This window comes from Cebus imitator, unplaced genomic scaffold (assembly GCF_001604975.1).
Source record: "Cebus imitator isolate Cc_AM_T3 unplaced genomic scaffold, Cebus_imitator-1.0 Scaffold515, whole genome shotgun sequence".
Taxonomy (NCBI): Eukaryota; Metazoa; Chordata; class Mammalia; order Primates; family Cebidae; genus Cebus; species Cebus imitator.
In genome coordinates, this window is record NW_016107830.1 from 850,475 (window position 1) to 867,784 (window position 17,310).

The 17,310-nt window shown below is 35.7% G+C and overlaps 1 protein-coding gene across 6 annotated transcripts in view; it reads right to left on the minus strand.

Annotated features, from left to right (window-relative positions):
* Positions 1 to 17,310, minus strand: part of MCTP1 (multiple C2 and transmembrane domain containing 1) — a 571,324-nt gene that overhangs the window by 311,044 nt on the left and 242,970 nt on the right. For all 6 annotated transcript variants that reach the window (XM_017514095.2, XM_017514096.2, XM_017514093.2 and 3 more), the window contains exon 2: positions 3,119 to 3,233. In XM_017514095.2, coding sequence (XP_017369584.1) covers positions 3,119 to 3,233 — 115 coding nt within the window. The remainder of the gene's footprint in view (positions 1 to 3,118; positions 3,234 to 17,310) is intronic.

Sequence of the window (17,310 nt, forward strand, 5' to 3'; positions counted from 1 at the left end):
AAAAAAAAAAAAAGGAAAAAATAGCTGGGCTTGGAGACACACACCTGTAGTCCTAGGTACTCTCAGTAGGCTGAGGCGGGAAGATGCTTGAGCCCAGGAGTTGGAGGTTACAGTATGTTTGTGCCACTGCACTCCAGCCTAGGCAACAGAGTAATACCATGTCTCTAAAACAACAACAAAAAATTCATGATTTATGAGAGGAGGTCAAAATTTCGACATTAACAGGGCTTTGGGAGAAGTTGATTTTGACCCTTATAGATGACTTGAGGGTTTGAGGGGTTCAAGACTTCAGTGGAGGAAGTAACTGTAGATGTGGGGAAAATACCAAGATAATTACAATTAGAAGTGGAGCCTGATGATGAATGAATTGCTGCAATCTCATGATAAAATATGATCAAATGAAGAGCTGTTTCTTATGAATGAGCAGTGAAAGTGGTTTCTTGAGACGGAATCTACTCATGGTGAAGATGCTGTGAACACTGTTGAAATGACAACAAAAGATTTACAATAGCTCATTGACTTATGTGATAAAGCAGGGTTTGAGATGACTGACTCCAGTTTTGAAAGAAGCTCCATTTTCTATCAAACAGCATCTCAGGCTACAGATACATCTTTTGTGAAAGGAAGAGTAAATCAATGTGGCAAACTTCATTGTTGTCTTATTTTATGAAATTGCCACAGCCACTCCAACCTTCAGCAACCACCACCCTGATCAGTCAGCAGCCATCAACATCGAAGAAAGACCCTCCACCAGCAAAAAGATTATCATTCACAGAAGGCTCAGATGATTGTTAGCATTTTTAAAGCAGTATTTTAAAAATCAAGGTACATATGTTTTTAGACACATTTGTGAATAATGCTATTCATACCTAAAAGACTACAGTAGGGTATAAATATAATTTCTGTATGCACTGGGAAATCAAAACACTTGTGTGACTTACTTTATTGTGATATTTGCTTTATTGTGGTGGTCTGGAACTGAACTTGCATTATCTCCAAAGTAAGCCTGTATATATAATTCAAATACTGGTTTCCATAGCTACTTAGGTTAGCGGTTTTATTTCCTATCCCCTTGAGATGAGATTATTGTTATGGGTTCTTCCTAAATCCTGATTGATTTTAATTATTTAATTATTTTGGAGTGCTAAAATACTGTCATAAAGACTTTAAATTAATTAAGAAAATTTACTCAGATAAATGCCATTCCCTCTTTATCCCTTTTACTCCATTCCCATCTCCCATTCTTGCCATCAGTTTTTTACCCACATTCTGTATATTATCAGTCCCATTAGTTTCTATCTTTTGATTCCTGTAATTCTTTTGGTACAAATGAGAAGATAACACACAACTTCTTATGTATTTCTTTCTTACATAGACTGTTACATATTACTGATACTCTTTTGTACTTTGCTTATGTGAACTTCACAATATATCCCGTACATTTTTCCATATCAATTTCTAGAGATTTTCATTATTTATTTTTACAGCTCCGTAGTATTCTCCCACGTAGATATGCCATAGTTTATTCAACCACTCCTGTATTTATGGATATTTCTATTATCACCAAAATTTTATAATTATAAACAATGCTACAATAAATAATTGCATACATATGCATTTCAGGTTGTTGGGGGAATATGTAGGACTAAAATTTTGATTTTCTGTTCCCAAGTCCAACTCTGTTTTAGATCAAATGATATAACTGAGAGCACTTTGAAAACTAAAAAAAGTTGTATACACTGTAAATATAGCAAAATAATACTTTGTTATTTGCATTATTTTCTTTATCTAATTTGACTGTATCTTCTTTGGAAATAGGAAGTTCAATTCAATAAACATATGTCCTTCACTACTAAATCAGATGGTTATTTTTGAAAACTTCTCCCATCTTTTTAAATTCTAATATTATCAATCACATATTCACTCACTAAGAATGTCTTTTTAAACTTTTTTTATGTTTTGTATATAGAAGGTCTCAGTGTATTGTCCAGGCTGGTCTCAAACTCCTGGCCTCAAGTAATCCTCCCATGTCAGCCTTCCAGAGTGCTGGGATTACAGGTGTGAGCCACGACACCTGGCCAAGAAGGTTTGATATTTACTAGTTTTTACTTAACAATTGAATCTATTATTTCTACAGCTCCTAGTCATAAAATACTGTAGCATTATCAATTATTTTATTATTTTATTTCTTTAGATAGAGGAGACAAATTATAAACTGCAGCCCTAATGTGGTTCCTTGTATTCCCTATGTATGACGTCCAATAGGGTAGGAGAAACAAAATAGGGTCATATGGTCCAGGAGCACTCTTAAGGTTGTCTGACAATGAGTTAGCAAGGCTTGGAAACTCTCCTTCCTCCTTGCGGGACAAGTTACACCCAAACTCAGCCTCCTTTGGAATTGGAGGCTCAAGGGCCCTCAATGTACCCATCTCCTGCGGTACTCATATTCAAAATGTGCCAACGTTGCTACACAGTCTATTTGAGGTCTATCCTTGGTCCTGCCTCTAACCTGGGTTCAAGAAATCCCTCAAGTGGCTTATCCTAGTTCATCAGGAGATTGCCTTGGGATTTGAAATCTTAAGAAACTTAAGAGTGTTTGCCTTGTTTTATTCTTCCTCATGGCCTATAAAATGTGTTTAATCTACCATGAGACTACGGCCAGGTCCAACCAGGCCTCAAAAGGTCACTTGTTAGGAATCTCTGAAGTTTTGGAGAGATATTAGTCCTGGGTCCTGTAAGGTTAGCAGATTCAACTGAGCAAATCTATGCAGCAAAAAGAATTTCAGGTCTACCAAAAGGTAAATGGCTTCAAATATATGCCTCACTTATGTAATCAATTATGTCACTAATTACATATGATGTAGAGTCGAATTTGTCGGCAGTTCGATAGGGACCTTGCTGTCTGGGTTGGGAGTAAGGCAGAGTTTTGGAACTCGCATCAAAACCTCTTCCACTATGGTCAGAGGAGACAAGTAATGTGTCAAACTGCATCTTTGAATACAAGCTTCTAGGAATTATATTCTAGCTAACTTTTTATAACTCAAGCAAACATATGGAAAACAAAGTTTGTCATAAACACATAAAAAGCTTCTAGGTGATATTGCTCTTATGCACTTACCTCCTCGATCTCGGGCAGCTAAACTTTGACCCCTTCTTAATGTAATGTCCAACTGGTACATTCCGGGATCAGCCAAGGGGACTTCTGCATTACTGGTTCCAGCAGTGTTTATTTTCTGGAAAACACAAAGCATAAAAACTATTAAATTTATTAACTCTGTTCTATTTTCTCCAAAGGGGGACCATATGTAGCTTAACCCAAATTATAATTAGTCAACAAAATAAATAATCTCCTGATTTCATACAGTCTCATAATCACCCAGTTCTCTGAAGGTTTTGAAATTTAAGAAATTCTTTAGACTCAAAATAAAAAGATGAGAGTTACAGAAATGTCCTGTTATAACTCTGATTGCGGATAACAAATGGAATATAAAAACATTTCCCATGGAAGTCTCCTTACAATTCAACTAAGAAATATGAACATAGAAATACTGCCTGAAGTGAAAACATAACCAATGATGAATGGAGAATAAGAGTGAATGGAGAAGTCTACTGCAAGGGCAGTAGACTTCCACCTAACTGGAAATTAAAATTAAAGTGATTGATTCAGGTGACTTTGTTGATTTGTTTAACTGTGCAGAAAAACTCATACTTATGAATTAAGCACTTCTGCTTCAGCCCCAACATAAAATATAATTATATAGAAATAAATTCACCTAGTATTTTGACAATATTTCCAAGAAATACATTCTCAATGGGGCTAAATTTCTAGTGCTGTTTTCTGTGGAATAAAAGTGCATAAGGTATTCCTAGATCTAAAAACGTTTGTGAAGCTGTCTCTACAGAATTTCTTTTTAGCAACAGTATACTCAATAATTTACTAGGCATCGAGTTACAACAGGAATAACTATATTAAAACAAAATAAATGAAACATACAGTAAAAATTCTTCAGGCCATATTTTGTAGTCTCTGCCACTCTGTATACAATAGAAAAGCTTACTTTTCTTTGTGTATTTGGGATTATTTTAAATTCTTATTTTTTTTTTTCTGGTTCAAAAGGAAACATCCTTTTGTCGTAAAATATGCATGGATGAGGTAAAATAACAGACAACAGTGTGGCTCTTTTAATTCCATAATTCACATAAAATGAAACAATAAAGCAGCATTTAAACAATCTTTACGGTATGTAATTCATATACCCTACATTCACTCTTTAAAGCAACATATTTTTTTGAGGTTTTAAGACCAAGACAAATAGCTTTGCTGTTGAAGCAATTATTATTTAAAACAAGAGGCAGCAGAGCTTTGATTGATATCCTGAACTCATTGTCTCTCCTCTGGTAACAATAAAAAGTAATTCACTTCATCTTCTCATGATATCCTAGCTTCTATAAATGATCCCTCAGTCACTCAGCCTAGAAATTGCTGAGCCATCTTTGACTTCATTTGATTCCCACCCACATCCAAATAGTTGTCAGATCCCCCCCACTCCATTTCTGTATGACATCTCCCAATTGTCTTTTACTTTTAATTCCTATTACCACTCATTTGGGTCAGGCCTTCACACACAAAGGAGTAAAAAGTAAAATGAGGCCAGGTGCGATGGCTCAAGCCTGTAATCCCAGCAGTTTGGGAGGCCGAGGTGGGTGGATCACAAGGTCAAGAGATCGAGGCCATCCTGGTCAACATGGTGAAACCCCGTCTCTACTAAAAATACAAAAAATTAGCTGGGCATGGTGGCACTTGCCTGTAATCCCAGCTACTAAGGAGGCTGAGGCAGGAGAATTGCCAGAACCCAGGAGGCGGAGGTTGCAGTGAGCCGCGATCATGCCATTGCACTCCAGCCTGGGTAACAAGAGCGAAACTCCGTCTCAAAAAAAAAAAAAAAAAAAAAAAAAAAAAAAAAAAAAAAAAAAAAGCAAAATTATTGTCTTGCTCTTCCCTTACCCATCTGATTCTGGCCCCAATGACAACAACTATATTTTTCATACTTTTGAAAGTCTTATGCAAACATATACACATACATATAGGTTTGGATTCTTTTTGTGGTTGGGCTTTCAGTTTTCACTTGTTTTAAACAAAGATAGTATTATATTTTGTCTATTATGAACAATTTCTAGAAAAACATCATGGGTACTTTTCTAGTCAATACATATAGATCTTTCTCTTTAAGATGTTCTAGGTTTATTGAGGCATAATTGACAAAATTGTATGATTTTATGGTATACAACATGAAGATTCAATATACATGTGTTTTGGGCAATGAATACCACAGTCAAGTTAGTTAACACATCTCTCACCTCACCTGGTTAACCTTTTGTTTGTTTTGTGGTGAGGACATTTAAATGAATTTCAAGTATACAATTCAGTACTGTTAACCATAGTCACCACACTGTGTATTGGATCCCCTGAACTTATTCATCTTACAACTGAAAGTCTGTACCCTTTGGCTAATATCTCCTCTTTTCCTTCACATCCCCACCCCTAGTAAACCACCATTTTTTTTTTTTTTGAAGCACAGTATTTTTTCCCAGTGTAGGAATAGCATAATTTATTCCATTATTTTCCTATCGATGGACATTTGTGTTAGTTTCAGTGTTTGCCACACAGAACTGGTGCTTTCACTTCTCTTGAAAAAGTTTACAGAATAAATTTTTCCAAAAGCTTTTCCAAAAGGCTTAAATAATTCACACTTCTATCAAAAGTGTACTACTAGAGTGCCTATTTTCCACACCTTAGTCAGCATAGGATGTTACTAATTGTTCTAATTTTTTCAAGTGTAGGACGCAAAACATGTTATCCTCCTTTAGCACATATTTCCAGAACTATGGGTGACGTGCCTTGAAACCAGTGTAAAAGACAAGAAAGTGACAGCTGCTCACTAGGCTATACAGAAGACACCAACTTGGAAAGAAAGGAAGCCAACCAAGGTCTTCTAAACAACTTTTCAAAGAACAGTGTGTATGTGGGTCTAAGTAATAAGCAAGATTTAAATGCAGACCCAGCAAACTTTGTTGAGTTCCAATTGTGTTTCAAGCTCTTCATTAGGTTCTTTTATGTAAATTGTTTCCAAATAAACAAATCTATTAATAAATATTAAGCTTATGTATGTTTACTACTTTTTAAAAAATGGAATAAAATCTTCAGGAAAATAGGAATTTTTTACATGCTCTGCATATTTCTCTACTGTTTTGATAGGTACCCTAAAGCCAGAAAAATTTGAAGGCTCAGACATCTGTATATTTTTCAGTCTTCATTGCTCTGTTCAGTGCTTCCTGAAATTTAGCACGTATAGAATTTATAAGGTACCAGGTTTTATATTTTCAAATATGTAATAAACTTTATATGCAGGTTAAGGAATTTCCAAAGATAATTTTAACTACACTAGATTTTTCACTTCTTCAGTTTTAGAATTTAACATTTAGTTAAGACATAACCTCTGGACTTATAATATATTCTGTATTCATTTCCTCTTCTACAAACTTATCATTTATTCTTTATCTTTTGTTTTCTCATTTATCCTTTGTTTTCTTTTCTACTGTATTGTCTTTTTAAAAATGACATGTAGAACAGTTTCTCTACAAAATCTAATGCAACTATTTCCTCCCAGTATCATCTTTTTTCTTTGATCTTTGTAGATGGTATATGCCGTCATACAGAAACTATTAAGCAGTTAAAGCTGTCCTTTTTTCCTTTTTAATGACTTCTCTGCATTTCTTATCTTGCCTAAGAAGATTCCATATCATGGCAATATGTATTGATTCTCATATATGTTAAAAATTATTTTTGTAATTTTAATTTTTATGTAGCTTCAAATCATATGAAATATATTTTAAATGTTCTGCATGAAATAGGAACCTATGTGTTTTCTTAGTTGTTGCCTGAAATTGTTAACACTGCCCATTAAATAAGCCATTTTTCCCTTTATAATACATTAAATTCCTATATAGTTGGATCTGTTTCTGAAGTCCCCATGATCTGTTTACTTCTGTGTCAATATCATACCATGTGATTACAATGACTTTAAAGTAAATTCTCTGTTAGAATAGGTAGCTCCCATCTTTCTTGTTTTTCAAAAGCTTCTTGATTATTATTGTGTTTGTATTCTTCCTGATGAAGCCAAAAATAGCTTGCTGGTTTAGCTAAGCCAGAACACCTCTTGGTTTGAATCCTGCCACTTAACTAATTGTGTGGGCTTAGGAATTAACATAAACAATTTTTGCTTTCATTTTCTTACCTGCAAAGTGGGACTAAATTAGTATTACTACCTCCTTGTGAGGTTGTGAGCATTAACACGTATGAGATGTTGAAATATTGCCTGGCTGGTTTATTATTTACTACTGGGTGAAAAAACAAAAAATAAAAACAAATAGTGCCTGGCACATAGTAACCACTCAACAAATGTTAGCTATTATCAGTTTCCAAAAATGAAACAAAGGGTACGAAATTCTGATTTGAACTGCATTGTTTCTAAATGAACTTGGAAAGAGTTTATAATTTCATGATATCAAGTATTTTCCTTTAAGGAAAACAGAACTTTCCATTTTTTCAGGTTCTGTTGTGTGCGTTTTAATACAATCTTATTTTTTTTTCTTTCATTTCTATCTAGCTTAATTTATTATTGGGAATTTTATGGGTTTCATTTCTATTGCAAGGAGCAATTCTTTTCCATTTTCATTTTGATAAGGTTATTTCTAATGGACAAATATTATTTTGTATAGTGACTTTACATTCTGTCACTTTTCAAGTTATACTTTAGGTTGTCTGCCTATAGAAATCATACTGTCTGTATATGATCTTTTTAACTCTTATTTTCTAATATTTCAATTGCTCAAGTCTTGCTGTGTTATCTTCAAAAGACTGTTAAAATGGTGAAAACAGTGAAAATTTCTGAATTAGATTTGATTATAATGTGGATGGCTTTTAATATTTCATAGTTTAACATGCTGTTTATCAAACTTAGGCTTTTTCTTTTCTTAATTTACTTGGGCTTAAAAAAAGCACTGCTGAATTTTATCAACAGATTTTCAGCGTATGTTAATAAGATCATATAGAATTTCTGGTTGATAGATTTTTCTCACATTGAATCATCTTCATATTTCTGGAATACTCTCTACTTGGCATTGTGAATTTGTTCACTCTGATGTGCAATTCTGATTATGTTCAATACCATCTATTGTATGTCAGCATACTTGAGAATACTTGTACATCTTAGGCATTCACGGCTCCCTTGATATATTAGGCTTGAGTTAGGCTGTGCAAAAGCAGTTGTGGTTTCTGCCATTACTTTTAATGCAATTACTTTTGCACCAACCTAACTCAAGCCTATCATTATAAACTGAGCCTTTACTTCTCTTCCACAAATTCTAGACCATTTTTCCTTAACAGAATAGAACTTCCACTTTAAAAACTTGTATCTTTGTCCTTTACTGTCAACCAGGGCTACCTTCCTTTCTTGTTTCCCATGTCTTCCTACCCAGTCTTCAAGGACCATTTCACTAGCACTTTATATATATATTTTTTCCATTACCACACTCTATCCTAAATGTCATATTTGTCATTTTAAATTATAAACTTTTAAAATCTAAGTATTTAAGGTTCAAATTGAAAATGAATTATGCTAGAGGCTACAAGGATAGAAAAATGTCTTTACGAGCACCTGATCCAGCTGAGTAGAAACACTGACGGGGATCTAAATAAGGTTGGTGAATCCATGGGCAGTTTGTTCTCTCTCTTCTCTTATACTCATGTCATGCATTTAATCTGCTTTGGCACCCTGTTGGAGAAATGCTCTCAACAGAATTTTAAACATTTCCACCAGGTATAACCCTAGAATCCTTCTCAATACAGTGCTCCGGGCAGCCACTGCCAATTGATAAAAATTAGCACTTAAAATGAAACCCTGTCCACCCAGGAGCTGTAATAAAAGACTGACTGTAACATACTGGAGGTATGAAGTCATTGGGGGAGAAGGACAGCGGTTCAATTATGGTGGAAGAAGACTCTCAGGAGGCCTCATAAAGATAACCATGGAGCAGGGTCTGAAACTATGGAGCATACGACTTTGACAAGTGAAGATTTGGAAGAAAGGATCATCAGGAAAATTGACATGAGCCCGTTGGTAAGCAGTCACCAAAAAGTGCATCACTAGATTGCATGAGAAATAAGGTGGAGAGGAAGACTGATGCACAGTGAGGCCCAGCAGAGGGGGTTTCAGTCTGTGGGCAACGGGAAACCATCAGGGGCTTTTGAAGAGAGAAACAACAGAACAAGTTTCCAGTGAACACACACTTTCTGCTTTACATGTTTTATGCACTGGCCCAAATACTTAGATTTCAATGATGAATAAAACCTTGGCCTTTTCCCTCTGTAAGAGGGATGAGAGTAGAGAAATCCCATGGATCTAAAAATTATTTAAAAGATTTTACAACTGTTCACGTTTAAGTCATAAGAGTCTGATCTGACCAGTGGTAACAAAAACAAAAGATGGATTTGAGAGATTGAGGAGATTCAATCAACTGAATTTGCCAGCTGACAAGATGTGGGAGATGTGGGAAATGGTGAATGAGTCACACAGAAGTTTGAGCTGCGCTCCTGGGAGGATGGTAATGTCCATAGCAGACAGCAGAAATGAGAGGAGGAGTATCTCCAGGGATCACCCAAATCCATAAAAGAACATCAAGAACTTTAGTGGATCTAGAGAGACATCTCCTCTCAGGCTTACTATAATGCTTCCAAGAAGAAAATCAGCAGGCTGATTAGGAAGGGATGCTAGAAAGAAATGTCTATTTTCATTGTAAAGTATTTTTAAAAAGATATCTTAGGAAATATGTATCTGAAGTGCTAGGCTCGCATATATTAATGGCTCTAAAACAAACTTTGTTTTTTTCCCTCTGAAATTTTAAATATCCTGAATGACATATATAAGTTGTCTGCTCTAGTGGGCTGCTTTTTGTAAACAAGAAAATGGCACCTTCACAGAATTTAACACAATTCTAAGAAGTTAATGATCTGTGCAGTTATTTTTAGTGCCCCTCTTCCTGCTAACCTATAAACTCCACATAGGCAGAGGCCATGCATGTTTTGTTCACAGGTGCATCCCTCCAAATCCCTGGCACTTAGCAGAGTTCCTGGCAAGGAGTAGGTGCTCAGTACATGTTTTTAAATGAATGAGCTAAGACATTAATAACTGACAAGAGCTTAACTTTTAAAACTCTTTCCAGAAGATTTTGCATTTTCAGAAGTCAATTGGAGAAAGAATAGCAATGAAAGAAATGATTGTCTATTGGAAGAATACTAGGTGGGAGGAATCATGGGTGGGAAGGCCAACTGCGCATTTTGGGGAGTACTTTATATTTAAGCTCTCCTTATTCTTCATGTATTATTTCAATGTGGTTTATGATCCCAGAACTTTAAATGCCAGACACCTTTGATAAGAGGTCTAGAATATGAAGTTTTAAAATTTTGTAGGTTCAAATGCTACCTCCCTTATGAAGTCTTTTATATTACTCAAATGAAAGCCCATTCTTTTTTTCCTGCTCCTTTAGACTGGATTTCTTAAAGCCAAATGATGCATCATATAAACATTTAGATATTCCAGACATAAACTAGAGGGAACACCAGGTGCTCTCTGGAATTAACCTCTCTAGATTAATTGCTTTAATCTAGCTATTTCCTAGTATTTTATTTTAGAACATCTGTTGCAGAAAATATAGACAGGGTAAACCAATGTGTACTTCATACCTCTTCAACCTTTAGTTTCTGTAGTAAAGAGGCTGAAAAGGTAAAAACTACACTTCCTTGTTTTCTTCGTAGACAGGATTGTCCCATGTGATGTAGATTCTGCTAAGAAAATGTACTTATATAATATGATAAATACAGATAGAGGTGAGCATTATGAAACAGAAGTGGTATGCAAGGAGATCTAATTTTCTGGTGAGTGTGGTATAGCTTCTTGTAGGGAAGCTATGGCGAAATTTAGTATCCTGTCCTTGGTATTATAAACGCCACACAACAGGCAGCAATGACAAAGGCATTACCACTGTAATGTGATTGGCATTTTTCCAGGCAGTACTTAAACATCTAACTCTGGTCTTTTGGCCCTGCCTTTCCATTTAGATGATCTGTTGTGGATACTGTGTTCTGCCCACTAAAAACTTTCCTCAAATCAATGATTGATAGCAGGAGTGGTTATAGGCAAGAGACAATGAGGGAAGTGGTCATCTGGACTGGATTATCAGATTAACATGAGAGGATGAGAGACACAAAAATGTCATGATATGGTGAAACAGCTTCTTAGTTTCCTACCAATGAAGAGCCATTTTAAAGTCAAGTCTTAGATAAATCCAGTGACTGCTTTGATAGAACATTATGAAGGGTATAGGTAATGCAGAGGGCTGCCTATTTCTAACAGCCCTAAATTTAAAAGAGAAATAAATGATAAACTCAAAACTATATTTTATTTTTAATTGACGAACAACAATTGTATATATTTATGGTATACATTTTGATGTTTTGTTACATGTATACATTTTGGAATGAGAAAATCAGGCTAACTAACACATCTGTCACCTCCAATATTTATCATTTGTTTTGGTGGAAATATTTAGAATTCTCTCATTTTAAAATATTAGCTATATTATGGCTAATAATAATATAGCATTATTATTAGCTATAGTCATAATGCTGTGGACTAGATCACCAGAATGTATTCCTCCTGTCTAACTGAAACTTTGCATCCTTTGATCAACATCTCCTTTTTCCACATCTAGCTCCCCTTCCTCCCACCCCTGCAACCTCTGGTAACCACCATTCTATTCGCTACTTCTATAAGTTTAAGTTTCCTATATTCCACATATGAGGAGATCATATATTAGTTTCTGTACCTGGCTTATTCCACTTAGCAGGGGTCCCCAATCTCCAGGCCACACAGCAGGAGGTGAGCGGTGGGCAAGCCAGAGAAGCTTCATCAGTATTTACAGCTAATCCCCATCACTCACATTACCCCCAGCACCCCACCTCCTGTCAGATCTGCAGTGGCATTAGATTATCATAGGAGCATGAGCCCTATTGTAAACCGCACATGTGAGGGATCTAAGTTGTGTGCTCCTTATGAGAATCTAATGCCTGATGATTGTCACTGTCTCCCATCACCCCCAGGTGGGACCATCTAGTTGCAGGAAAACAAGCTCAGGGTTCCCACTGATTCTACGTTATAGTGAGTTGTATGATTATTTCATTATATATTACAGTGTAATAATAATCAAAATAAAGTCCATAATAAATGTAAGTCACTTGAATGATGCCCAAACAATGTCCCTCACCCCCAGATCTGTGGAAAAATTCTCTTCCATGAAACTGGTCCCTTGTGCTAAAAAGGTAGGGAACGACCGCACTCAGCATAGTATCCACCAGGTTCATCCACATTGCTGCAAATGATAGAATTTCCTGCTTTTTATAGGATGAATAGTATTTCATTGTGTATATATTCTACATTTTAATCCATTCATCTGCTGATGGGTATTTGGGTGTTTTTATATCTTGGTTTCTTTGGATACTGCTGCAGTGAACATGAGAATGTAGTCAACTCTTTCAGATATTGGTTTCAATTCCACTGGGTACATATCCAGATGTAGGACTGCTGGATCATATGGTAATTCTATTTTTAGTTTTCTGCGGAAACACCATACTGTTTTGCAAAGTAGCTGTACTAATTTACAATAAGACAGTGTACAAGGATTCTCTTACTCACATCCTTGTCAACACTTATCTTTCATATTTTTCATAGTAGCTAATCTAACAGGTATAAGTTGATATCTTATTGTGGTTTTATATTTGCATTTCACTGATGGCTACAGATATTGAATTTTTTCATATATCTGTTTGCCCTCTGCATATCTTCTTTTGATAAATGTCTATTCAGGTCCTTTGCCTATTTTTTAGTAGGGTTATTTATTTTCATGTTATTGAGGAGTTTGAATTCTTTGTTTATTTTGGATACTAGCCCCTTATTGGTTGTATGATTTGCAAATATTTTGTCCTCATCTATGGGGATGTTCCTTTCCCTCTGTTAATTGTTGTCTTTGTTTGCAGAAGCTTTTCAATTTGATGCAATCCTATTTGTCTATTTTTGCTTTTGTTGCCTGTGCTTTTGTGGTCTTATCAAAGAAATCACTTCCAAGACCAATGGCATAGAGCTTTCCTTGCTTTTTTTCTTCTAGTAGTTTTACAACTTCAGGTCTTATGCTTAAGTCTTTAATCCATTTTGAGTTGATTCTTGTATAAAGGGTAAGATAAGTGTCTAAAAAATGACATAGCAATAAATGTGGCTCACCACATTCACAGAATCAAGACAAAAAAACACCTTATAGTCTCAATGGATACATGAAAAGCATTTGACAAAATTCAACATTCTTTTATGATAAAAGCTCTCAACAAATTAGTTATATAAGTATTGTTTTTCAACACAGTAAACACCATATATGACAAATCCATAGCTAACATCATGCTCAACATTGAAAACTCAGATCAGAAACAAGACAAGGATATCCACTTTCAATAGTCCTATTCAACATAGTACTAGAAGTCCTAGCCAAGGCAATTAGGCAAGAGAAAGAAATGAAAGGCATTTAAATTGGAAAGGAATAAGTGATATTGTTTTGTTTGCTGCTGAAATGTGTGTGTGTGTGTGTGTGTGTGTGTGTGTGTGTGTGTGTGTGTATGCCCTAAAAGCCACCCAAAACTGTTAGAATTGATAATGGAATTTATTAAAGTTGCAGGAGACAAAATCAACTTACAAAAACTAGTGGTATTTCTATACGGCAACAACAAAGTATCTGAAAAAGAAATTAGGAAAACAATCCCATCTACAATATCATAAAATATACTTAGGAGTAGATTTAATCAAGAAGGTGAAAGATCTGTATACCGAAAACTATAGAACATTGATGAAAGATACTGAAGAAGATACACACAACAAAGGAAGGACTGTTTATATTTATGAATTGGGAGAATTAGTATTGTTAAAATGTACATACTAATCAATGTGATCTATAGATTCAATGCAATACCTATCATAATTTCAATGACGTTATTCACAGAAATAGAATAAATAATCCTAAAATTTGTATAAAGCCACAGACAACTCTGAATGACGAAAGTCATCTTCAGCGAAAAGAACAAAGCTGGAAGCATCACGTTATCAGATTTCAAAATCTATTACAAAGTGATAATAATCAAAACAGCAAGGTACTGACATAAAAACAGAGATACCAACAAATGAAATAAAACAAAGAGCCCCAAAATAAACCCATACATTTATAGTAAATTTATTTTTGATAAAGATGTCAAGAACACACAATGGGGTAAGTACAGTCTCTTTAATAAATGGGGTTGGAAAAACTAGATATCTACCTGTAGACAAATGAAAAAAAGCTCAAAATTTGACATTCAGAGTTCTAGGCACGGAGTTTCTATGGTAATACTCAATGTTTGGATGCTAAAGCCAAAAATCAGATGCACATTTTGAAGTTGTAGATTATAACACAGGTTAAATTCACAGCCTTATCAGGTCACTTATGGGAAAGTCAGAAAAAATCATGGAAGAATAGTTAATGACCAGATCTTCTATCTCAGCCAGCCACCATTTTTGCAGAAGGCCTTCTGTCTTGCTTGAACATGGAGTCATTACCATGCACAGCGATGCCAAATTTCCTCATGCCCAACTCCTCCTTCCCTTATTTTAGATAGAGTAGTGGCTCTGAGTGGACTTCAGGAACTCTGAGGGTGGGATCCATCCTGATATCAATTATTTTCCCCAACAACCCTTTAAGTAATTTCAATATGCAGCCTAGCTTGATCCTTGTGCCAATTATAGCAGCAAGTCTTTGGGAAAACTATACACAAAGATTTTCCAGACATATCTTATTTATATCATGAAACACCTGGGTAATATGTATGGGAATCAAAAGAAGGGTCCCAATGACTTTGGGCTTTGCTGCTTGGGAGGTCTTTTTACATAAAGAAAGAGGACTTCCACCAGAAGATATAAAAATGCTGGTAAAATGGAAGTTAGGAATGCCTCCTGACCTTTTTGAGATTTTCATTACAGGCAAAAATAAAGGGGTTACTCTGTTAGCTGACATAGTTGATTCTTTTAATTTTTAATTTATGTGTGTACATAGTAGGTATGTATATTTATGAGTTTCACGAGATATTTTGATACAGACATGCAATGCATTATAATTATATCAAGTTAAATGGGGTATTCATCACCTCAAGCATTTGCCCTTTGTGTTACATACAATCCAATTACATACCTTTAGTTATTTTCACATGCACAATTAAATTATTTTTTACTATAGTTGCCCTGTTGTGCTAGCAAAGTCTAGGTTTCATTCATTCTTTCTATTTTTGTACCCATTAACCATCCCCTCTTCCCCTCAATCCCCAACTACCCTTCTCACTCTCTGGTAACCATCCTTCTACTCTCTATCTCCATTGTATTAATTTTTAGCTCTCATAATAAGTGAGACCATGCAAAGTTTGTCTTTCTGTGTCTGGCTTATTTTACTTAACAAAATAATTTCCAGTTCCCTCCATATTGTTGCAAATGACAGAATATCATGTTTATTATCAATAAAATGTAGGAGGGTTATTGTAGCACTGTACGGGGAGGGAGGGGTATGCCTGGCTTCTGGGGAATTTCTGGGTGTGCTCTTAGTAATACCATACCAAGTGGACTATGGATTGTTACATTATTTCATAAATGTTTCATGCACTTGGGCCACAGTCACTGCAGATCTAACTTTGTCTGTCAATAAAACCCACTTAAAGTTAAAATTTCATGACAGATATTAAATTTTCGACTTCTAAAATTTGGCAATGTTGTCAAGGATATCATTGAAGATTTCTACTTAGTCATGATCAGTTTCTACTTAGTCACCTCTTCTACTTTCTATGACACTGAAGACATGAACAGTGAAATCTCATTAAGTGGAAATCAAAGCTTTTTAAAACCTAATATTCAAAAACAGAACCCAAAAGCCACTGAGATATTCAAAGTTCAGTGAAGCCCAAGTATCCATTTGTCAAGGAAACACTATGATTAGCTGGAAGTTAACTGATTAAGTGACTTTAAAAACTGAACCTTACATGAAATAGGAAAAATTATGGCAAATAATGGGCACACCCCACTATGTTTGTCAGCCATGGTGCCTAATTTACAGCCCCAGTGGAAAGAAAAGCTTATGCTTGGCTCCAAGTAAATGTAACTCCCTTGTCCCTTGCTCATAGCTGATTAGACATGAACTGGGAATCTAAACTTAGGGCAGAGAGTGAGCAGGCTGGCTGGTGCTAGGTCATTAGTTAGCAAAGAGTATTAAATAGGCAAAGATGATTTGAACAAATTTCAGAGAGAAGAAAAAGTTGACAGTGGCTGCTAAGCTGAAGAGTCATACTAAAGCAGCTGGAGAGGCCATAAGGCCACATGTAACCCCAAGTCAGGAAACAGGCGCTATAATTAAGCAGAAGAATGGGGTGGAAAGCTACATATAGCAGAGGGTGGAGTGTGACATTGCAACAGGGCATACAGACACAGACCAAGCAACCAAAGCAGAGTAATGACAATATTGGGAAGGAGAGTGAAGATCTATGAGCTCCCACTGCTGAAAGCCTGAAGTATCTCTGGGTCCCGAGGGCCCACTGCTCTGTACTTCCTACCCCTGGATGTCTGCGTGGTTCCTGCTGACCTTCTTACTTCACCTGGCCTTCTTTGAGACAGCTTCAGTGAGTCCTTGGCCCTTACAACAAAATAGAGTAAGAAAAGAACAACGAGACCAAGCAAAAGAAGCCAAGGATGAAGAGAGCAGCCAGTTAACCAGGAAATCCATGAGTGTCAGAATACAGTGATATAGAGAAAGTGAACTGCAGAGACGGTACTGACAGAAATCACTTCATTCATCTACCTTCTCCCTCCACAGTTCTGTGTGATGTTCATGCACAGTGCCCCGAGGGACTAGCTCACCACTCACTGGCCAAATAAGGTCAATGCTCTGCAACTCCTTAGTGAGAAAAGCTTCATGTTTTTTAATGAATATTTCAACAAGAATTGGGAGAAAGTCTGTGGTGGTTAAGGTGACCATATAATTGATCATTCAAAATAGGATACTTTGGAGAGTGAAAGGGAGTACTATTAATAATGATACAGTGTAAACAGGTAGTAACAAAACTGTCCCAGGTAAACTAGGATGCAT